The sequence below is a fragment of the Schistosoma haematobium genome, chromosome 7 (assembly GCF_000699445.3).
Source record: "Schistosoma haematobium chromosome 7, whole genome shotgun sequence".
NCBI classification, from domain to species: Eukaryota; Metazoa; Platyhelminthes; class Trematoda; order Strigeidida; family Schistosomatidae; genus Schistosoma; species Schistosoma haematobium.
The window spans coordinates 19,337,484-19,363,086 of record NC_067202.1 but is presented as its reverse complement, the minus strand read 5'-3'; the positions used below and the strand labels follow the sequence as shown (position 1 = coordinate 19,363,086).

The 25,603-nt window shown below is 35.8% G+C and overlaps 1 protein-coding gene across 1 annotated transcript in view; it reads left to right on the top strand.

The window, feature by feature from the left end:
• MS3_00009767 (uncharacterized protein) overlaps nt 1–25,603 on the top strand; it is a gene marked incomplete at its 3' end in the record, with an annotated part of 69,815 nt that overhangs the window by 40,950 nt on the left and 3,262 nt on the right. The window contains exons 7-11 of the mRNA XM_035733923.2: nt 1,420–4,959; nt 8,795–9,549; nt 11,412–11,846; nt 21,380–21,448; nt 24,697–24,897. Coding sequence (XP_035590249.1) covers nt 1,420–4,959; nt 8,795–9,549; nt 11,412–11,846; nt 21,380–21,448; nt 24,697–24,897 — 5,000 coding nt within the window. The remainder of the gene's footprint in view (nt 1–1,419; nt 4,960–8,794; nt 9,550–11,411; nt 11,847–21,379; nt 21,449–24,696; nt 24,898–25,603) is intronic.

Genomic DNA, 25,603 nt, shown 5'->3' with positions numbered 1-25,603 from the left:
CTGATCACTGAACTGTAGCCAATGATACAATTCGGTTTCTTTATAAAATGATGTCCCGACAGGAAGTACATTTGGTCGACAAAAGTACATTTTCTTCCTAGCAAGTCAGCGTAAATATTAGAAACAAAATTAGATTTGATTAAAAGACACTCACAAGCCGGTGAAATTTGAGATCACTCTCGTAGGCCTTAATTGTTGTTCTTTACGTCAATGGTCAGAAATCGATAAAATCTGTACACTGATACTAACTTCATGCTGATAATTTCTTGACTCATACAATCTTCAACACTTGAACACTGATTGAGTCTAGAAAGCGAGATTATGAGATGTTTACTTTTAAGGTTAGTTTCAGATAATATCAACGATTTTAAATTTGTAGAAACTTTTAGCGAACATGCTAGTTATTAGAGCTAATCCAAATCAGTATTATTGTGACCTGTTTCCGTTACCAAAAAAATGAATATTATTGTGGACCCTCAAATCTGTGTATTATTACAACCACCGAAATGTGTTAGTTTCATGTTATTTCCACCTTTTTTAGTTGCAAGTATAGCATGTAGAGCTATGCTATGATGTTACGTATTTCATTTTCTTCGCTTTTAATTGACCTTGAGGCAAGAGCTCTATCAAATGTCCTATCTTTGATCTTACTCACTGCTTTTATCTTATCGTTGACGTGTAGTTGCATATTGATGGTCCATCTCTTTAGTCACATAGATCCGTTTTTGTATCAAATGGATCTTCATTGATCCCCTATTCCGAAATCAGTCAAATTAAACAATTCGTATCAATAGTATAGCTAACAGATTCACAAGAGCACGGCTTCTCGAATGTTCCAAGGAACTTTTTAAAACAATTGACTTTCAAAAGATTTTTCAAACATCCCTTTAAGTATTCTATAAAGGAGAAAACCTCCATAAATAGTCATTTCATCTTATTGTGGAAGTATATTTTTTGTGTGCGATTCATCCTAGTTTAGCACCATCGGAGTATAATTTTGCATTTAAAATTATACATACACTTTTTCTACTGTTCATTGTGTACTGGCCTTATTTTTCTTAACAATAACCATTTCATTACATAACATTTTGTTGAATACAAAAGTCAATTGATAAAATCTCCATTGATTGGTGTATATGTATGGCGTGTATATGTGTCAGTGAGAATTGAGAAGAGCAGTTTACTCAAGTACGATTATCTCTCTTTTACAATAGAATTGAATGGAATAGAAATGTCTCTGGTTTTAATTTGGTGCATTATTTTTTCAAAAAATCTTTGGTAATTATTTACAGTGTGTATAAAGGGAATTGAGATTGCAATCTGCATTTCCTTTTGTTTTTTTTCTTCAATTAACTTTTTAATAATTTCAATGAATAAATGTAATTTTTATTCAAATTTCTTCTGTTATCTCGTTTTTAGTAAACCTACTTTACATGCAACAGGACAGAAAGAGACAATTACATCAAAAACAGCTAACTCTACAATGAATGCTAAGCCATCACCAACTAAGCCTATTTCATCAACTCCTAATCATAATCAACGAACAGCGACTACTACTCCATTAAAGACGCCATCGTTAGCAGTAAATCAATTGAAAAAACCGATTAATGAGAATACAACTAACTCTAAATTAATGAATAATTCCCATGGAGTTGATTCTCATCAAAAACGTCCATTGTCTTCAGTAGACACAAAGAAAACATTTAGTGCATCGAAACCACATGTTGCAACTACGAAGCCTGTTAATGGCGAGTCGAAAACAACTAATCGGCCATTGTCTGGGCCTAAAGCAACACCGCTAGCAAAACCGAAGACTACAACTACTACCATGGCAGAACGTTTGACAGCACATTCTAATCTTGTTAACCAGCATGGATCAAAAGCTCCTCCTCGTAAATCAGAGCCAACAACACATTTGCCAAATAAATTACAAACAAAGAAGACTTCTAATTTAACTGTGACAAGTAATCGTCTACCAAGCGCTAAACCTGTTAAAGAAGAATCAGAAACAGTTGAACAGACGACAGAATTGGTTGATTCCTCCTTACCTCCTGCTACACTTCAGAATATATCACTTAATAATGAACTAACATCAGTCGATCCAATGTTAAACAGTTTGATGAAATCATCTATACATGAAAACTCAGAAAACCATTTAGACAATTTATCACTTACAAATCAGTTTGTCATAACAGATAATAAACACATCATTTCAACAGGAACATCATTACAAAGGGAAAAAGAAGAAGAAGAACAAAGAGAAGTAGTAAAACAACCACAACATGAAGTAGAAGAAAAAGAAGAAGAGTATAAAGTACATAAAGTATTAAAAGAAAATCAAATGCTGGCAGAAGAATCCGATGAGCAATTGACTATTGACTTAGAATGTGAATTAAAACCAACTACACCATTATCGTGTGATGACTCACTAGCCGAAGGTGAAGAAGTGGAGGAAGAGGTGGTGGAAGAAGAAGAAGAACATGATCACGAAGTGGTAGAGAAGGAAATGAATTCTTTTAATCTAAATCAGTATGAACAAAATCAAGTAACCGAGGAAGAAATTGTATCTTCATTAGGATTTCATGATATGCAATCTTACAAAACACCATTTGATACTCCATTTGATGTAGGTATAACAGAATCGTCAACAGTTTTTGAAACTGATAGTAATAAATCTATAGGTAATAGTGTAGTAATCGAACAACATGAACCACAGCATTTAGAACAAAATGTAGAAGATGAATTAAACAGAAATGTTGATATCGAAGATAACCAAACCTATGTGAATCATTTACAGGAAGAATCCTTACCATTCATTGTCAACAAACAGTCGCTGGTCGAAAATTCTCACGATATAAATTATTTGACAACAATGCAAGAAACGGGACAAAATGATAATATTTTTGGGTCTGAATTCAATGTAAATAATGTTTTAAAAGAACAACAGGTTGTTGAACGCAACGAAGAAAATTTCCAAGACGGAGGTGAACAGCGACAACCAGAGAAGGAATTTAATTTAGGCACTCAAGACTTATCATATGAAAAAGAAGATATTATTTGCCATCGTTATGACAACTCTATGAGTGTTATAGGGAATGGTTTATCTCCGTTGACCAATAAAACATTGAAGTTGGACGAACAAATGTTCCCATGCAATGATGATGCTTTTGTAACTACACCAGGTGAAATGGATAATTCCTTTGACAAGATACAAAGTCAACGACCAATAGAAGAAGGATACTATGAACAAATTAAACAGTATCCAGATGAAGGTGAAACGATACAAATGGAAGGTAGAGAAAAGTTGCTAAATTACTCAGTTGATCATTCACAAGATGAACTATCTTCATTCCATGCTGTAACAGATATTGATGCTAATATAACTAGTGATTTGATGCCTGATTTCACTGATCCTCGATTTAGTAACGTGACAGAACAACCTCACTTTAAAGAAGAAGAGAAATCTGGAAACGAAGATGAATGTGAAATACACTATCAGCCACAACCAACCGAAGAAACGTATGATGAAAATGTGCAGGATGTACAATATGTCCAAAGAGAACAAATCGCAGAACATTTCAACGATACTATAAGTCAGCTACAGGATCAACTGTCTCCATCTGTTTTTGAGAAAGAGTTAGTTGAAGAACCTCATGAATTACTACAGTCCTCAAATGACTTAGACACAGAACAAAAAGTAATTGAAGAAGCTGATGTGAACGAAACTGAGCCTAAAGTAATCGATTCAAATAAAATTGAAGGAGTAAACATCATCGGACCATCTGATTTTCTCACAGAAGTTATTCCTCTATCTGACGAGCAGAATAATGTGCATGTCAATCAACCTTATAGTTATGTGCCTGAAGATTATTCACTTCAAAATGATGATGATGATAATGAAGATGATAAATTGACGAAATTTTCACGAACTGATGTAGTAAAAGCAATGGATAATGAACCTGTTTACAAACAAACACACATCAATCTCATCGCTGGTGAACAAACACACTTAACACAAACTGCAGCAGATGAAGAAGAAGAAGAAGAAGAAGAAGAAGAAGAAGTTACTAATCTTGATAATATACAATATCATGATGATGTTATAGATCATTCTTCTCAACCATATAATGTCCAAACTCATGCACACCTAGATGAAAAAAGTGAGGAAGGAAAATTAAATAAATCATTTACAGAACTAACGGCAAACTATGAAGAGAACTACGTACCTAATTCCACTGAAACTGAATATGAACAAAAACATGAACAATATCTATCAGATCAAGAAACACATATTGATATGGATCATCTACAATTGGATCATCATAAACAAATTGAAGAAACTCATTCAGATATTGATGAAATGGAAAAAGAATTTGTCATACCATATCAACAAAAACAAATCAATACTGAATGTGATGAATCCTCTTTAAGTCACATAAATATTGATTACAATGTGAATTATGATATGACAACTGATGACTACAATAGAACAATGAATTCCCATGAAATTCACTCACAACAAAATATCGAATCAGAGGTTGGAAATGTTTCTCTAGAACAAGATATTGGAAATGCTCAAGACGATGAGATGTTACCAGATAATTCATTACTTAGTACAGCAACGACTTATCCTAGTGATCCCACTAAATATCAAGTTGATTCAAGTACAGATCAAATAATAAATAATATTCAAACTCTAGAGGGATTTCCATACAATAATCATTACCTGTCAGATGAAACAAATTTTACGATTCAAAGAAAAGTCGAGACAAATGAAATTGACGAAGAATCACATCAAAAAGTAGATTCGACAACCTACGAAGAATCACATATCGTTAGTCATGATATACATAATGATATTGATAGTCCTATTGAAATCCACTCAAATTCATACCAAGAACTAAATAACTCATTACATATTGACACTGCAACAAATGTTGAAGGTCATCACCAACAGCAGTAAGTTAGAATTAATGTGTTGCGTTTCTATCTTAATCCCTATCAATACACAGATATATGAAGGAATAATATTCTTTTCGACAAATACTCATCAGATCCAACAGTTATTACTCTAAAAATATGGTTGGAATTAAGGCGAATACGTTATTGGTAAAGTAAAATAAATCTGTTAGCAAAAGTAGATGGTAGCTAGTAAAGAGATCCAGCAGCGCGTTTCGTCCCATTTGGAACTCGTCAACTGGATGTACCTACATCCTAAGGTTGATGTCCACTCCGGCACTCGAACACCGTATCGTTCGCTTCAAAACACCATCGCGTCATGCATTTAGCTGCTGAGACCAAATAGCCATTGATTTGTGCAATGGGGTGAAGTTTAATTCATTTGTATTGGTTGTTTGAATCTTCTCATTAATGTTTAGGACTGGAATTTGTTAGTCTCTTATAGGAATATATGCATTTTGTGTGGATAACTTCGATCGTTTCATTAAGTTACAAGCATTTTAAGCAGAGATGGATGTTGGTCAGAGGTGAAATCTAGTGAACATCAACCGTGGAATGCTTGTACATCTAGCTGGAGAGTCCCAAACAGGACGAAACACGAGTCCTGGATTCTACTGCAAACCACTATCTATCTCTGCCTAAAATACTTGTGACTTAATAGAGATATCGTGGCAACCTACACAAGATGCACATATTCTGAAAAGAGACTGATCAATCGCAATCTTAAATGTCAGTGGGGAGATTCAAACAACCAAAACAAACAAATTAATATTGATTATGTTAAAATAACTTGTTAGGCACTGGATCCAAAGCCAGTGATCTATAGATAAAACATTGTGACTCAAAGCCAAACACATTAACCTATACATGGTACATTAGTTGCAAATGTTAAAGAGTAGTTAGTTTGATTAAATGATAGTCTACAGTGAGATACTAAGTTTCCAATCAGAGAGTAACTAGTTTAACGTATTTTATTATCATCTGTATGATAATCCAGTGTACTGTCGAATTTCAGTTCTTTTAATGTTGAGGATAAGAATTTGTAAACGTTCTGTCTTAACTCAATATTTCAAACTGCTACTGCAATACTACTCAACGACTCAACGTTTTGTCTAACTATTGGTGTTAAAGTGGTTAACCATAGCGAGATAATTTGTTTTAACAGCCTTACAATTCCAGACATGCTTTAATGAATGGCCTATTCAAATATAAGGTATATTTGGAATTAATCAGGTACACCATTTTAAACCTCTGTTCACACACTGCTAAATAGTTCTTTTTCGTGTATTTAGGTAACAACACTATTGACTAGATAGATAAGCTTACTTTTTGACTAAACATTATAATCATACATAAATCCTCATGGACATTACAACTAAAAACACAAAAATTTCCCTCTCACTATTGTGCTACACTTTAATTGTTCAAACCTAGTGATACTACCCAATCATGTTAATGGAGTGATAGCCACACTATTAATTCAGTAGTTGAAAGCTATGTGCTTTCATCCCTAACTTATTTCTCTGGTTTGTTTAAATTATTCTTGAGTTTACCCAATCTATGGGTAAACTATTTCTCTTAAACTCATAGTGATTCTATTTTTCCTAGTGAGATTTTTATCTGAGAGTAAATAACACGTCACAGTGTGTTTGTGTGTGTCTATGTGTATGAATCAGTATGAGATTTTTCTCGTTTTTTCTGTTAGCAGAGAATTGCTCATTCCGCTTGTTTGTTCTTATATCCTGTTAAATATTAGTAGAGATGAAGAAAGATATGACAATCTAACAATTGCAGTTAATGAGACCATCGATATTGATCCGAATTCTGTGGAGTTTTTTCATTTGTCATCATTGAAAGTTTCATGTGTAAATAAATTGGTTCTCTTCAATTAGGGAGAGTAATTTTCTGTTTTGCTTATAAATGACAAAAAATCTCAGTGTGTTCTTCTATATGTATATGTATATGTCTGTGATAAGTTATTTTCACCAACGAATATACATCACGTTTTTCTGTTAATGTACGTCGTTAGTTTGTTAAGGCTTTTGAAATTGTTAATACGACCATCATACATTTGCATAAATGGATATATGTGTAATATTCATTCAATGGAACAAACTAACTGTGACCTATATTGTCGACAATCATTATGATCACAGTATTTGATGAAATCACCATAATAATGTTTTATGATTTACATAAATGACCTGGAGTACCACTATTAAATTAGATCAGATTTAACTAACTTGTATTATGATCGAAAATTTTTTTTCAAAATAAAATGCAAATTTTTGATTTCAAGTCATTGATGCGTAGTTATCATGATGGCTGTACTTCTATTTATCAATGAAAGTTAGTGTTTGTTTGAATTTAAGTAATAGATAACATCATAACTCTAGTCAAAGAATTTAGAACACTTTATGATGTTGTATTTCATGTTGGTGAAATCTTTTATTACCACAGGTGATTACATCATGAGATCACACTGTGTATGGTTTATTCTGTTCCTATAATATATGTATGTTGAATGTGTATGGTTATGTACATCAGTTTAGATTAATTTTCATCTATAAACTAGATTACTTTATGTATGTTGCACAGGAAATTTCGTTTTTGAAAATTTATATTTCGAAATGAAAAACATTAGGGTTTGTAGATTTCTTGTCAGCCAATCTCAAAATCTTTTTTTTCTTACCATTAATATTGTTACTACCTCTTCTCCTCTAAAATTGTCTCTGATAGATTCATCTTGCAGCATTAACTGAGTGTTTCAAACTGAAACAATACACATACGTGCAAGTTTCTACATTGATTATGACTGACTAACTGATTGGTCGCTATAACTCAAGACTTCATAATCTTTAATATGTTTATCTTCTTTAAGTCTGACTTCGATGTATCATCAATTCGTTCTTGTAAAGGGGAATATGTTACCAGACTATATATAGATATTTATGGTTCGTAACTTTTGTATCTTTGTAGAAATTAGTACAAGAGATTTGTGAAAATTTTCTGGTTTGTATTTAACATCACATATTAGCTTTAGTTGCACAACTGTTGAGAGCGAAGAAGTATTAGATAACTGTTTTATTCAGTTATGAATGTCCGGCGCTTTAACCGAGTTGGTGGACATGGAGAGCCCACCTAGGGGAGTTGGAAAACCCTCATTACAAACCAGTGGTTCACATGGGCTACAGTATCCTGAAGGAACAAATGGCGTATGAACCAGTCGTTGGTCACCTGCTACCATGTGACAGCATCTCCTTACGATGCTCCACTGCCTTGTGGATCAGACCTCTAGGTCAAAGGTTCAGGGTGTGGCCCCTTAAGAAAATCACCCGCTTCGGTTTGGGCACACGGGCAGTGTCCCAGCCCTCACACAAATCGAATGATTCATGTGGCGCATAACTATTTGGTTTCTTGTTTTACCAATGTTTATGTGTTTAAATAAATAACATATTCAGGAGACTACTCAGCAGTGCTCACTTACAACCCTATTAATGAGTGTACCAAAGACCTTCATACCTTGTGCCCTGCCTTCTACCTTCAAACCGCTCAGTTGGAACCTATTGATCGACGTCTCAAAGTTCAACTAATAAACAATAATGGACAATAGACATCCATTATCATCATTTGTTATCTCAATCCCAAAGTGTTTGAACTCCATCAGTTGTGAGTTCCTACTTTTTCACTAAGTGTTTCATCATGTGATCAATCGGTTCTTCAGAATTGACACCTGACTTTGTAACCTGATTCTCCAACATTTACTTGCATTTCATATGCGTAAATAAATTATTGTATTTGAAATTTTTTTATTTTATTTGAATAAAATTTACAGATTTATTAGTCCTGATTCAGAAATCTCAGATAATTCAACCGTACAAGTGCAGCAACACTATGAAGAACGTGTACAGGAATGTGAACATCAACAAGACGAACAACATTCTGAAGCTGATTTATTAATTTATAGTCCAAATCGTTCAGTCTCACCAAATTACAATATTGTCAGTTCAACACAACAACATTCAAATGAAGAAGAAGAAGATAGAGATTATGTTGGGGATGATACTGTCGTGTATCACAATGATGCGGTAACGATGAGTAAAGAGTCAGACATAGATCGTCATCAGGATCAGCATTATCAACAATTTGATGTAGATGAAAAACTACTTGAGAATTCTACAATAAATGGATTTTCAAACTATTCTAACGCCGTCCACCAACAACAACATCTGTATTCAGAAATCCCGACTGATGACAGTGAAGAAACAATGATGCAAAGAATGACGATGATGATGTCAACAAATGTTGATGTAAATAATAACGATAATGATGAAATCACAGATGATACCACTACTACTAAAAGTGGTAATAGTCACGTCAATTTAGAGCAGCAGTATTTCAACGGAAACACTATTTATCAAACAAATGATAATGTAAACGATATCGATCATTCCATACATATCACTCCAATCACTAATCACCATCTTCAAGACAGTTATATTGCACATACAAACGGATTTAATGTCTGTGCCAATGGTAATGAATATTCCAACTTGAAAACAAATGAGATCAATGAGGATGAGAATCAAGGTATTTTCTTTTCATAGACGGTTTTTGTTTTGTCTTTCGGTTGCTCCTACTACCATTTTATGTTTGTGTAAATCTGGAGATGGTGACCTGGTTTAAATCAATTTAAATGACAACAACAACTGAAGTATACTGAATACATTTTATGTGATTAAAAGCAAATAAAGTGACACGTTTTAGGTGATTAGGATTAGTCGATAGAAAACCTTAGACCTATGTTTTCTGCCAGTTGGGACTTTTCAACACGACCTGCATACAATCTTAAGAGAACTAATGCTTCATGGTGAACTCGCATCTTTCATTCCGTTTAACTGGTTGAGGCGTTACTATTGAGCTATTTGAAACTCACTTGACCTTCTGTAGGACTGAGATATATGTACACGTAGTTAATCACTGGGTAGTGACCGATTTCATGTTGGTGTAGTCTGTTCAGTACTGTCCAAATCTTATGGACCAAGTAAGATGGCAATTGGAAAGCCAAACTTCTAGTATTTATTAGAATTTAAATCAAAGAAATTTCTAAACATTTCTGCGAAAGATGGTACCATAATAATGAATTCAATTAGTATAATACATAAATAACTTTCAATTGTAATATTTTTAACTGGGAAACTCTCCGAACTTTATAAATTCAAAATTTTATGCAATTGACTGATCGATTACAGGTTTATGTAGTCTATTTTCAGCTATGATATTTGCATAAAGGTTAATATTACTACCACTCAATTGTTCAAACCAAGTTAGATGGTGTGGGGTTTGAACGTATAACCTATGTGTTAAATGATAGTTACGTTAAATAATGAAACACTGCTCCATACGAATTCAAATCAATTTAAAATGAACCAACAACCGTTGGTATAAAACTAATTTAGGTAATCATCACAAAGAAAACTAGTCACCAGGCGCAAGAGTTTCTATCAGATAGATTTTACAGTAATTCTTGAAAACATCATTAAATCACATAATTATTCAGAATGTTTAATATGATGATTAAAACAATCAGCTATGGAGTTAAGACACTATGGTCGGTATTAAATATCAGCAGTGTAAACGAATGATATACTAAATTCACTTAGAAATTAGGACTATACATAGAGATAGGAACAACTGTTCATTAATTATATTTTAAGGAATTGAAAGAATAAAGTGACCAATTAATACTCAGAGGATATCCACATCGTGCAGTAAATAGATTCTGTTTATTAAATTATCTGGTAAATAAAATATCGTTGACACTTTTTATTAAAATTAACCAATTAATTATTTCATTTCTATGATTAATAAGGATAGAATGGATTGGTTATTTATTGAGATTATGAACCGATTAATGGTAGATCACCATTAAAAACCTGGAAACACTGAACTGCCGTCTCGTCCTAGTATGGGACTCTTTAGCGTTATGCACCAACAATCCCATCAAGAGTTTAATCAAGAACATCTATGTCTTGCGATAAGTACATATTTTCAACATCAATCAATTTGTAATATATTGTAAGTATAATAATGTACCACTTATGTCGGTTGTTCTACTCCTAGTATGACTGAACTTTATTGGTCACCGCTACCCCTTAGAACGTCTGGTACTCATCTTGAAGTGAGTCAGTAGTGACCAGGAATTTAAAATTTATTTTATTGAAACAGTTTTATGGATAATAATGTATAATTTATAGGTGAAATTTATTACATTGGTATCCTTTGGAATATTATCGAATCATCTTCTGGTGAAATTCTGTTTGTCTGTTAAGATGTTTCTTCTCTAAATGTCGGTGTATTGGAATAAAGTTCAATAATTACTTTATTTTTTTTTGTAAGACAATGTTGGTAATTAGTAATTTATTGACTTATTTTGTGCATTGTATATTTAGATGAAATTTATCAGAATCAGTGGAATAAGAGTAATAATCACTATCTTTCAGAGACAGCAATTGATGATATGAACTTTTCAAAAGACTCAGAAAGTGATTATATGAAAGCAGCACATATGACACATTCTTGTCATGAAGAAGAAGATGAAGAACGTTCATATATGATCATGACTACAACTCCACCACCATCTGCTACATCTACTACAGCCACTACTACAACTCCATCGAAAGATATGGAAAACTTTGGGAAATTTTTCATCGACAAAGATCAATTTTTACAGGATATACGTCAGAATACATCATCTCATTGTAGTCCAACTGAAGAAAAATTTGATCCATTGAAAGCTTGGGGTCATCCACTGGGTCTACCAGCACCAGTTCCGCCAACTACAAATCATTCGAAATGCAAGTTTATGATTATGTTTTTTTTATTTTGTTATAAGTAGTATAACATTCTAGATAGAAAGCAAGGAAATGACTAAACTTGTTGAGAATTATTAGCTTTTGTGACTAGAAATATTTGAATTGGATTACAACTAATTTCGAGACATTATCTCAATTCTCTAAAATGTTTCAGAATTCATTCTTGTGTCTTTACTTAACACGATGATGTAGTTTTTTAATTTTTTCCAGTCTGAAAATTCTTGGATGAATTTCATCTTAAAACTTCAACTTTTTTTCCTATGAAACTCTGATTATACTTCTTGACTAAAATCCATAGAATATCAAATGAAGGCAGCTTATGTGTGTGTGTGTGTATTTGGTTTCTCACTTATTCCTAATTGGAATTATTCATGTTTAAACATTTGATTTTCTTTTGTTATTTATAGTTGTTCAGCCTGTAAATATATCGATAGTTTTCGTTATGAGCATTGGTTTCGAGTGGAGTAAATAATTGAAATTACCTATTAGTATAAAAGAGCTAATTCGTTCCACTTTCATACAGTTTTTTTACTCAATAGCCACTCTCCAGTAGTCTACATCTCGACTGTACTATCACTTTACATTGAACATAAGCTTTACTTAAGTCCTGAAGTCGGTTGTCTTTACATATCACAGCTTCTCACTAGATGATTTTGCAGTCTATAACTTTATATGGTTTTAAATTTTAGCTAAACATACTTTGCAATGCTTCACAGTTTCTATTAGTATTCTCCAAATGATGTATCAACTCATGAGGGAAGGTTATCATTGAACGTTATAAATTTTTACTTGATGATACATATTTTCTATTCGTATCTAATACTAATTTAATATGACGAAGTCATGCTTGCTAAAGATCACATTGGTCTACCTACTCACTTGTGTTGCTATCGTCATTGTGATTATTATTATTATCACTAGTATTATTATTATTATTATCGTTGTTACTATTGCACAATTTTTATCGAACTTATACGATAGCGAGTTGTCATGGTCACTGGCTTTTTTTCACAAAAGCTCAACAGTATACAAAGATGTGTATTGCAAATTACTGAATACAGATTTAAATACAAGCATATGAATTAACACACATAGTTGAGAGGTTTATATCGGTTATTCAAATTTGATTACCTTTGGAAAACAGTTAGAAATCATAGGGTACCGGACAACTGTTTCATATTAGTTTAAAATACCTAGTCAGTAAGTATTTACAAAGTAAAAATAAGAAATCAAGTGTCGGAACTTGTGATCTCGTGGTTAGAAGACTATGAATCATTAAGCAAGAATACAAATATTTGGATTCAGTTTATTTCCAACATATCGGACAATCTTTACTCAAATTCAATGAGCCCATCTATTTAGTGCTCTCCAGTTTTCATGAGTATAAGTTAACATATACATTGTTTATGTTAGCTAGAAGAGAAACAAATTAAATGGATAAATCAATACATGGAATTAATTTATCAAGTCTTTGTCTATTAATTTAAGAGATGTCAGTCTGCACAAATTTCCTGTTCAGGATCAATGTATTGGTCATGATTTCTTGTGGAAACCGTCAAGTGACACTAAATTCTGTGGGCGATAAAGCAGGTGTTGTTACTTCCTCTACTTTATTACGGCAGAATACGATATACAACTGACGGTGTTCAAACGTGTAGAACCCCACTACCGCAAATCAGAAGACGGAAGAAGTAGAGGTAGTGATTATTAGATAAGAACCAAAAATCTACAGAAAATCATCGGTATTTATAGTTATTAGCGTTGGCTATAACATCAGCCAATCCGCAAGGAGGCAAATTATGATATCATCCAACCACAGCATGTCACGTTAATATCCTTAAAAGCTCCATCAGGCTCTAATTGGATGAAAACTCTCCAGTTTCTTTAGAGCCTCTGGAGGCTTTGTTATGCTTCTCGAAGCCGTCCAAACAGATGTATTCTTCTGTTTTCTTTTGCGAGATCTGGAATTTCAATACTGTTTCATCTGGTTTTCCAAACTCATGTTTCTTTTTCTTTGAGTATATTGTGCTACTATTATCTCAAAATATAGTTAGTTTTCCTTATGTGATATGTATAGTGGTGGTCACTTAAACTAATAATAATAATATGTTTAACATTGACCGATTGTTGAATCATTATTACTCATACTTCAGTTGCTTGATGAAACTATAGAATAAAGCAACTGTCCATTGGGACTTGATATACAGTAATTTCTAATTTAATGAAAATGAATATTCGGCCGTTGGATGAAAATTTGATTTGCTACTAAGTAATGACAGGATTCAATTGTTTTCGTCCAGTCTTGTACAGTATGTATTTGTATGTCTATCTCCGAATGTGTGTGCGTGTGTATACTCGCGTTTGTACATATCAGTTTGTCCGGATTGAAATTGGAATGATCATTCTTAACAAAAGTGAAATAAATAGTTTAGGATAAAAGTCTTGTTCATTAATTTGATTTTTTGGAAAACCTCTTACCAGTGAATTAGACTAACATGGAATAGTCATGGTAATTAAAATAATTAAAAAAACAACTTTTCATTGTTATTGTTATTTTGATTAGTCAGCACTATATTGATTTCTGTCTATTATAAATGTATATGTCTGTTGCTATAGTCTATCCCTTTATGTGTGTATGTGTGTGTATGTAACTGATCCTATAAAGGAGTGTGCGTATATGTACCCAAATTTTTGTATTTGTATGTCTCTATGCTTGATTAATGTGTCCTTCTTTATCTTATTTATTTAATAATAATTCAAATCACCTGTCCATCTATCTATTTTTGTTTGTGTCTGTTTAACTTGTGTTTTTTGTTTTACTGCATTTTATTCATTTCTATTCATTCATGTACATAATTTACACCTTGGAAATGAAATGTGGTAATGGTAAAACCATTAAAAATAGAAATTCGTTTACATTATTATTATTGTTATTATTATTATTATTAAAGCCTTTCACAATGACAATAAGAAGAATGAAAACACAAAGCCCGTAGTAGTAGTAGTAGTAGTAGTAGTAGTAGTAGTAGTAGTAGTAGTAGTAGTAGTAGTAGTAGTAGTAGTAGTAGTAGTAGTAGTAGTAGTAGTAGTAGTAGTAGTAGTAGTAGCAGTAGTAGCAGCAGCAGCAGCAGCAGCAGCAGCAGCAGCAGCAGCAGCAGCAGCAGCAGCAGCAGCAGCAGCAGCAGCAGCAGCAGCAGCAGCAGCAGCAGCAGCAGCAGCAGCAGCAGCAGCAGCAGCAGCAGCAGCAGCAGCAGCAGCAGCAGCAGCAGCAGCAGCAGCAGCAGCAGCAGCAGCAGCAGCAGCAGCAGCAGCAGCAGCAGCAGCAGCAGCAGCAGCAGCAGCAGCAGCAGCAGCAGCAGCAGCAGCAGCAGCAGCAGCAGCAGCAGCAGCAGCAGCAGCAGCAGCAGCAGCAGCAGCAGCAGCAGCAGCAGCAGCAGCAGCAGCAGCAGCAGCAGCAGCAGCAGCAGCAGCAGCAGCAGCAGCAGCAGCAGCAGCAGCAGCAGCAGCAGCAGCAGCAGCAGCAGCAGCAGCAGCAGCAGCAGCAGCAGCAGCAGCAGCAGCAGCAGCAGCAGCAGCAGCAGCAGCAGCAGCAGCAGCAGCAGCAGCAGCAGCAGCAGCAGCAGCAGCAGCAGCAGCAGCAGCAGCAGCAGCAGCAGCAGCAGCAGCAGCAGCAGCAGCAGCAGCAGCAGCAGCAGCAGCAGCAGCAGCAGCAGCAGCAGCAGCAGCAGCAGCAGCAGCAGCAGCAGCAGCAGCAGCAGCAGCAGCAGCAGCAGCAGCAGCAGCAGCAGCAGCAGCAGCAGCAGCAGCAGCAGCAGCAGCAGCAGCAGCAGCAGCAGCAGCAGCAGCAGCAGCAGCAGCAGCAGCAGCAGCAGCAGCAGCAGCAGCAGCAGCAGCAGCAGCAGCAGCAGCAGCAGCAGCAGCAGCAGCAGCAGCAGCAGCAGCAGCAGCAGCAGCAGCAGCAGCAGCAGCAGCAGCAGCAGCAGCAGCAGCAGCAGCAGCAGCAGCAGCAGCAGCAGCAGCAGCAGCAGCAGCAGCAGCAGCAGCAGCAGCAGCAGCAGCAGCAGCAGCAGCAGCAGCAGCAGCAGCAGCAGCAGCAGCAGCAGCAGCAGCAGCAGCAGCAGCAGCAGCAGCAGCAGCAGCAGCAGCAGCAGCAGCAGCAGCAGCAGCAGCAGCAGCAGCAGCAGCAGCAGCAGCAGCAGCAGCAGCAGCAGCAGCAGCAGCAGCAGCAGCAGCAGCAGCAGCAGCAGCAGCAGCAGCAGCAGCAGCAGCAGCAGCAGCAGCAGCAGCAGCAGCAGCAGCAGCAGCAGCAGCAGCAGCAGCAGCAGCAGCAGCAGCAGCAGCAGCAGCAGCAGCAGCAGCAGCAGCAGCAGCAGCAGCAGCAGCAGCAGCAGCAGCAGCAGCAGCAGCAGCAGCAGCAGCAGCAGCAGCAGCAGCAGCAGCAGCAGCAGCAGCAGCAGCAGCAGCAGCAGCAGCAGCAGCAGCAGCAGCAGCAGCAGCAGCAGCAGCAGCAGCAGCAGCAGCAGCAGCAGCAGCAGCAGCAGCAGCAGCAGCAGCAGCAGCAGCAGCAGCAGCAGCAGCAGCAGCAGCAGCAGCAGCAGCAGCAGCAGCAGCAGCAGCAGCAGCAGCAGCAGCAGCAGCAGCAGCAGCAGCAGCAGCAGCAGCAGCAGCAGCAGCAGCAGCAGCAGCAGCAGCAGCAGCAGCAGCAGCAGCAGCAGCAGCAGCAGCAGCAGCAGCAGCAGCAGCAGCAGCAGCAGCAGCAGCAGCAGCAGCAGCAGCAGCAGCAGCAGCAGCAGCAGCAGCAGCAGCAGCAGCAGCAGCAGCAGCAGCAGCAGCAGCAGCAGCAGCAGCAGCAGCAGCAGCAGCAGCAGCAGCAGCAGCAGCAGCAGCAGCAGCAGCAGCAGCAGCAGCAGCAGCAGCAGCAGCAGCAGCAGCAGCAGCAGCAGCAGCAGCAGCAGCAGCAGCAGCAGCAGCAGCAGCAGCAGCAGCAGCAGCAGCAGCAGCAGCAGCAGCAGCAGCAGCAGCAGCAGCAGCAGCAGCAGCAGCAGCAGCAGCAGCAGCAGCAGCAGCAGCAGCAGCAGCAGCAGCAGCAGCAGCAGCAGCAGCAGCAGCAGCAGCAGCAGCAGCAGCAGCAGCAGCAGCAGCAGCAGCAGCAGCAGCAGCAGCAGCAGCAGCAGCAGCAGCAGCAGCAGCAGCAGCAGCAGCAGTAGTAGCAGCAGCAGCAGCAGCAGCAGCAGCAGCAGCAGCAGCAGCAGCAGCAGCAGCAGCAGCAGCAGCAGCAGCAGCAGCAGCAGCAGCAGCAGCAGCAGCAGCAGCAGCAGCAGCAGCAGCAGCAGCAGCAGCAGCAGCAGCAGCAGCAGCAGCAGCAGCAGCAGCAGCAGCAGCAGCAGCAGTAGAGCAGTAGTGAGCAGCAGCAGCAGCAGCAGCAGCAGCAGCAGCAGCAGCAGCAGCAGCAGAGCAGCAGCAGCAGCAGCAGCAGCAGCAGCAGCAGCAGCAGTAGCAGTAGTAGTAGTAGCAGTAGTAGTAGTAGTAGTAGTAGTAGTAGTAGTAGTAGTAGTAGTAGTAGTAGTAGTAGTAGTAGTAGTAGTAGTAGTAGTAGTAGTAGTAGTAGTAGTAGTAGTAGTAGTACAATCTGTTCAGATTTTTACATACAAGCAATAGATATGCGTAAATACGAATATGTGTATACACAGGGAAATACAGTTGATTCTCATTGTGTCTTTTTTGAATTGTATACTTTGACATTCATCTCTACATGAATTTTGAAAATGATGAGTTGCCATGACATTTATCTTTTAAAGTGGTTTCCATATGTTCTCTCTGTTGCTGACTAGTTTGTTAGTGTTATTTCAAGAAGTTATAATTCGTATTTCGATTCACTATGCAATGTTTGTATTGTTTTTTTTCTTTTGTTTGTATGTAATACGAGAATAGGTTATTTTCGGATTGATGGAGGGTTAGAGAGACAATGTAAATTAAATATTGTAGTGTTTGATTGGAATGGTATGAAGCTAGATTCACTGAATACATATATTCCTAATCTAGGTAACAAAGTATGAAGTAGTTTAAACCCATTCTAAAAGTTTCATAAGCCTTGGTGACTTACTAGTTGATTATACCTCGAGATAAATTTGGAAATCTCGATTGAATTCAGCTAGTTTGAGCCACCATTGATAAAAAGGGACACCCGTCTACCTAATTAAAAGAGGGAAATACAGCCCAGCAACCAGCTGTAAAACATGGCCTTTGAAATTGTAAGTCTTGCATAAGTTACTAGTAATTCACAAAAAATATCTTGGAATGATTGCCAACTTAGGATAGAACAATTGAGTGACTAATGCTAAGATTAGATAAAGAGTATTAAGTGACGATAGTATATTGTTTGATGAGGTTATGATTCGTTACCGACTAGGATGTCTATACGTAAATATTATCTTAGGTAGGAGTAGACTAGAAGTTATGGGATCAGTTATTTAATTATCTGTTTTTGTTTTGAATCTTGTTAGTATTTGTAGACTATATAGTTTCGGTCCAAATGATTAAAAAGTTATATAATATTGCCAAGTCACAATAGCTCACCATTTCATTATTTCTTCTTGAACCATATTCTCAATATTCAATCTTTCTCATTATCATTAGTTGTATGGTTATTTCGACTTTTTTTCCATTCATCCCGTCATGCTAATGTAAAAAATATATGATAAAATTACTTAATTTTGCCTTTTACTCCTTGCAGAGCAAAGGTCACTGAATAGTAACCTCCAACCTACTCTCTCTTGGGCTCTGCTTTCCACCTGTTTCCAAGTACTGTTCATTCTTCTGATGTTTGATTCCGATTCCCGGTGCAATGTTTTCTTTGATTTTCCTTTTCCATTGTCTCGAGGATTCCAAGTTAGACCTTGTATTGTGATGCAGTTTGATGATTTCCGCAATATGCTTCCTATTCGCCTCCAGCGTCTTTTCCTGATTTCCTCTTCAACTGGAAGCTGATTTTTTCTTCGTCCCATAAGGTTGTTGCTGATGATATTCAGCTAACGGATCTAAAGTATCTCGCGTACACGGCTGGCTATAAAACACTAGTCAACTATCAATCTGTCTACCTTTATGGGCTATATTTGCTAGTCAGTGTTATTCATAATAATCATTATGGTAATAATCAGTATGTTGTATTACAGTTCTGTCAAGTATCCTTGGCGAAATTGCCTGTTGAAAAATCAGTTTCTATTACCTTGTTTTTGAGCTAAACCAATGATAAGTCAACTAACACTAGCAACCTTCAGACAACTCTATATTCGCATTGATCCTCCATACAATAGCTCCTCATTTCACCCTGCCCGTTAAGTCAATAATCAGCCTTCATTTTATCAATAATCTGTTTCAAACATATGTAGATTTGATACAAGCAAATTAGATTGCATCACGATATAAAATGAAAAATAGCAATCATACAAGACCAACCTGAAAGTGGCTGTGAGTAAGGGAGACTGTAACCAATACATTGGGAATTAATTAAGAATAGTAAATCGCATAATAATAGCCAATAGATTAAATGAAAACATATTCATAACGTAGTTACTTATTATTATTGTTATATTATTATTATCTTTATTCAATATTATGTTTTTGGCACAATATAGAATTCTCAAAACAAAGTATTTCAACAAGTTTCCGTTTCTTATTTCTTGATCGATCCTCACGATAAATACTGAGTGATCACCAGTTACATGTCAACAGTTCACGAATCGACATCTCAATAGTGTTCATTCGTCTCAATGCATATTGCCAGAAACCACGATGTTTCTGACTGTACTTCTTTGTGACTTGTACAGCGAAAGGTCGTAAACTTTTCACAAACGCAGCTGAATAGGTTATGCGATTAATAGCCATAATGATGTATTAAAACAAACAAAATAACAGATGACTTGTTGAAATATCTAGATTGCATGAACAGGTTGTCCAGATATTCAAGAAGACCGCCATTGATACCATAATTATCCAATAAGAATATTCGCAATTACATTCAATAAATAATTCCTGGCAGTCACCAACCATTTATCCTTCATTTGGATGTAACGTAAAATCATAATAATAATAATAATAATAATAATAATAATAATGGTGATATCGATATTAATAGTAATAAAGTCCTTAAGTACTCAAATATCTGCATAGTTTCTATTACTTATTCAATTATCTAACATTCTTTTTCAATGTTTTATATATTTAATTCTATTCAGTAAATTTATTCAATGTAACATTCCAAATCAATTGGTTACTGAGTCAATATTGTCATTTATATGCAGTAAAAAAAAGATTGTTTGATTAGACAAATGTGACATAACAAAATTTGTATTTACTTTGTATGTGTGTTTGTATTATGCAAATGATTAAACCAGTTGTTGTTTTTTATGTTAAATTTTAATCTTTGGAAAATTTCATTTTTTGCAGTACAGTTTGATTCATTTCGTTGTTTATTGACTGTATTGTATTAGATTGAATTACAATTTTCTCATTTACCAAGTCATCATAAAGAATTTACATTTTCTAGAGATTCTTTTTAATTATTTTTTGTTGTACAATTTCCACTATGATCTGCATATTAACCGGAGTAGATTATTAAAAAAACGGCTATTTCGTTCCAATTTTTGACTTTTTATATTGAAATTAAATTTAAGTTGGAAATATAAACCGTTGGATTTTGGCTTAGCGAGATATGAAGTTATCGGTGGCTCTTCTGTTTCATATTTGGCTTGTGTGTTGATGAGGTGTTTCTACTGTCAGCAGTTTATTTTTAATGATGAAAATCAAATCTGAAAGTTAGAATGAAAATTTGTTAGACTTTTGTTTGTTACGATTCTCATTTAACCCATTTCGTATATTCACTACTTAACCAACCTATGTCAACTACTTAATTGTTGTATGTTTATGAGTAGTTGAACTATCAGTGAACTGATAAATAAAATTTCTAGTTCTAGTGAGAAGCAGTGACCAGTGGAGTTCAATCGGGTCAGTTTTGAGATAGTAACTCACTGATGACAATGGTGGGTGCGTCGCTTAATTTCGTGGATTAGTTGAAGTTAGACATTACCACTGTTGGATCCCGACTCAGTGGTCTATAGGTCAAGCGTCCGTGCACGAGACCGACAGGTCGTAGGTTCAAATCTCGCGATGTCGGATCGTGGATTCACACTGCTGAAGATTCCCATACTAGAACGAAACGGCCATCCAGTGCTTCCATATTTTCCATGATGGTCTAGCTTCAATTGAGTCATGATCTCAACTATTGAAGCAAAATTTCATTTTTTAACAGCCTTGGGGGAAAAAAAACCGGTTTTTACTTCGTTTTAAAAGAAAATGGGTCGTTCAATTCAGTGTTGTTCTAATCTATTATTTTTTCATTAGGAAAAGAGTGTCATCAATTGTTAGAGAAAAGACATTTAAATATTCCTAATGACGTTAATGTAATTATTCAATTTTTCCAGTTTTCAATAATTTACTTGCGTTATAAATATTTCATCTCGATTATTGTATTTATTTTACCATTATAGTACATCAACAAACGAATTTAACTAAACGTGTACGATCAGCTGATACAAGCGGGAAGGCATTAAATACTGGTAAGTTTGATAATCATTTATTCGTTCGATTTCTCGTTTGTTTTATCATCATTGTTTGGAATATTAACTTAAAACTGAAAATTTCTTCTGGGAATTGTTAGTTACTGAATAGTTATTTTGTTCAAGTATAAGATCCCTCAGCTATCCACACTTATTCATAATCATAATTACTTCATGAAGTTTCATTGAATGTAGACGTGATCGATGAATTTCAGCTGTATCAAACGTGAAACTAATAAAGCCGATATTAATTGATGATATTCGCGGGATATCGAGAATTGAATGAAATTGAAAATGTGAAAGATGGGATGCAAATCCAATAATCTAAGGATAGCACACTCCACTTGAGATCAGAAGATTCAGGGGTTCGATCGTTTTCAGTATACATTTAGCCCAAGTCAGTCTGTGATAAAAAATGTGCCTATTATATTATTTTTGACTGAATACCACACCCTGTCACTCCACTATTTTTTTTACTTATGTTCATAACCGCAGCGCCATAAGGTGATCTCTTATTTTCCCCATCTCTCTCTTAGATATTTGTATATATCTTCTGATATAGGTTTGTATGCGTAGGTGTACGTATGTTATTATGTCGGTAGAGCTTCTAATGTTAATAAGGATAATAGTGATAACACTGGCGTGTTACTCGTTCTTTTCATTATCAGGCGTTGTCAATAATTAGTTTACTGTTCCTATCCTTTCATTACTATTATTAGTATCATTACTATTTATATGACCGTGGTATATTTTTATAATTAATCGATAAAAAGCTTAATGTCTTGGATTTATTTGCTTTGCCCTGTGTGGAACAAGGCTAAATACCTTGACCCAGGAGGGGGGGATAAGAGAGAGTTTAATAGTAGAAAAAGAAATCGAAACCATGTGGCTGAATATTATTTTTGCATTTAGTCACTGTTCTTTGGATTTTAATAACCAGCAAAAGATATTTTATCGAAACAAAAACTGTATCTTCTATGTTATATTTTAATTGATTATGTACGCGCATCGTGAATCGGACTAGCTGTTCAACTTAGATTATTGCCTTAAAGAGGTTTATTAGTAGTATTAGGTTTATTTGTGAAAAAATATGTTTGGTCAATCAATTTATCAGATATTGTTTGTATGGTTTGTCGTTGAAGCATTTGTCGACTAGATAACTGTGTGGTGTGTGCTACTGATGTCAACAGATATAAATAATATGTTTCATCAATCGAAGGTGAAATGTTTGGAGGCAGAAGGTTAAGAAGATAAAAGAAAAGAGAACGAGCACAGTGAATGATTGGTGTGGAAACGAAAGAACAATGAAGTGTATGACGATTGATTGACATTATGCGAATGAAGTATTTACAGTAAAGTTCCCAGATTTTACCAAGTGATTCTGTAATTTTAGTGTTCAAATACATTTGATTGTCCCCACTTACGTTCTCGTTCACTACAATTCTAGATGAAAACCTCCCTGAAGTTGTAGATCATTATGCGAAAAAAATTTACAGTTTTAAAATTAAGTATTTCTTTTCAATACTATGAAAATCAGACATGTGAGCTGAATAATTTGTTAAGTGGTTGGAGATAGCTAACAGAAAACCCTTATCTTGACGCATCGTCTAAGTGTGGAGAACCTGTAATCTTTGGAGTATTGGTACTACACAAGAGGACTAGTTGAACATGGCGATAGTCAGCAATTAGTAATGAATCAACTGTAAATCTCTTTGTTTTATGATCTCACGCTCTTGTTACTACTTGCCTTAACTAAATCATTCCATTTTGGCATGAAATTCAGTCAGCTAAGGATTATGTAGAACTAGAAAATCGGAACAGTGTGTTGCGTCATAAATATAGGCGATAAAGGTTTTGAATTTTCGAATGGGTAAAAATTATGCCATGAACTCAAGGGATTAATACATAAAATATTCCAACATACCATGTTAGGGATAAATCGCAAACTATCTAATTCCATCTGAAGACTCAAATATGTATCTTTTACACGTTCAAATTGATATGACTACCCGCTTATCATCATTGTGATTGTGTTCTTTTTGGTGAATAATTGGCACTTCTCAACTTATTTTACTCATGACATAGACAATCTCATTAAATGTGACTTACGGACGACGGCCTGCTTCAACATCTGGACAACCTGTTCATGCAATCTAGATATTTCAACAAGTCATCTGTTATTTTGTTTGTTTTAATACATCATTATGGCTATTAATCGCATAACCTATTCAGCTGCGTTTGTGAAAAGTTTACGACCTTTCGCTGTACAAGTCACAAAGAAGTACAGTCAGAAACATCGTGGTTTCTGGCAATATGCATTGAGACGAATGAACACTATTGAGATGTCGATTCGTGAACTGTTGACATGTAACTGGTGATCACTCAGTATTTATCGTGAGGATCGATCAAGAAATAAGAAACGGAAACTTGTTGAAATACTTTGTTTTGAGAATTCTATATTGTGCCAAAAATATTATACTGAATAAAACCATTAATAATAATAGTAATAATAATAAAACAACCGTCTGTTGATTTCGAAATAATTCAGTATAGATATCAGTGCCAAGAATGAACTTTATAGTTACAACATAAATTGAACATTGGGTAATACGTCAATGATAAATATATTTTTTGTTATGTAACCGAAATGTAATCTCGTTTATTTATTTACTGTGAAGATGTGGCTGACATTATGTTACGAAACGTCCGAAGTACAATTTCTTACTCGTCAGGATCCTATCCTTTTGATATAACTTCATATCACAATAGGTCATTGATTTCTACATGAATCTTTTCGCACGACTCAGCTTTATACTCAGTGACTTAACGACTAATTACCATGGCTGATTATTATACTTAGTTATTTTCCTCTTCAATTCACTTAATTTAATCCCATTAATTTATGCAGTTCTTGAGCATCGATCTGTACAAAGAACAGTTTTCTATTAGGATAAATGTATTTTCTAGTTCATAATTGTCAATGGTTTTCGAACGTGTGGTCGAATTGATTTTACACGAGATGACAATGCAAATGTTTATCACCTGTCCACACCGTATTAACTTATAGCTCTGGAGTTTTATCTGGGAATAGATAAATAAATTGTTAATACTTGACTATACATATATCATCGAAGAGTCGTTCCTATCAATCACTTTTCTATAAGTGCTGTTGCCAATCATCCTTATTCACGATTTAATCAACTTACCTGTATACATAATTGATGGTTTTGTTCTTTCTTCCATATTAGATGATTCAACTCTACCACCTGGACCACCAGTTTATCTTGATGCTATTTGGGTTCCTAGTTATCTTGTTCGTGTACCACAATCTTTAATTGTGGAGTTTTTCATTCGCGTTCGAGCAAAATTATACATTTTATCCGGTGAAGCATTACATCCTAATATCGCTGAAGCATTAATTACAGCTAAAACAAAGTGGAATCCAGATGGTAAGTGAATGATAAGTCAATACATAAATATTCTCTCATGTAATTCTATTCAGTGGTGGTTTAGCTTAGATTGACTCATGAATTCAACTATTAATATTGCTACAATCTCCATAAATCGCCATATCTGATACTGATCACGTGCTCACTAGTGATTAGATTCAAGATGGATTTCCTGAAGTTCCAGTGCGAAGCTGTGATTAGTGGAGTCTAATCTGTGTCAGGCGGAGACAGTCGTCCACTTCAGACAATGGATGAAGGGTTTTACAAGACCATGAATCGATTGAAGTTGGACATTAAGACCATTGGATGCCGTCTCAGTGGTCTAGAGGTTGAGCGTTCACGCGCAAAACCGAATGTTTTGAGTTCGGGTCCTGCACGAGAGGTCTTGGATGAGCATTGAGTGCCTCAAGGTTTTCAATGGTTGTTTAGCTTACATCAACTCATGAGTTCAACTATTAAAATAGTTCTGTTTTGTAAAAATCTTTTTCGTTGTTGTTGGTTGTGTTTACTTTATGTTTTAAAATAAGAAATACTTTTTTCAGTTTATTTCGGAAAATTTAATACAAGTTATATGTTTAGCTCACTTACTGATATATATATATATATATATTCAAATGGTAGAATTTCTTGCATGTCTCTGTCTTTTGTTTAATTCATGTAAGCTATTGTTTGTCATTTATCTATTTATGTATAAATCATTATTATC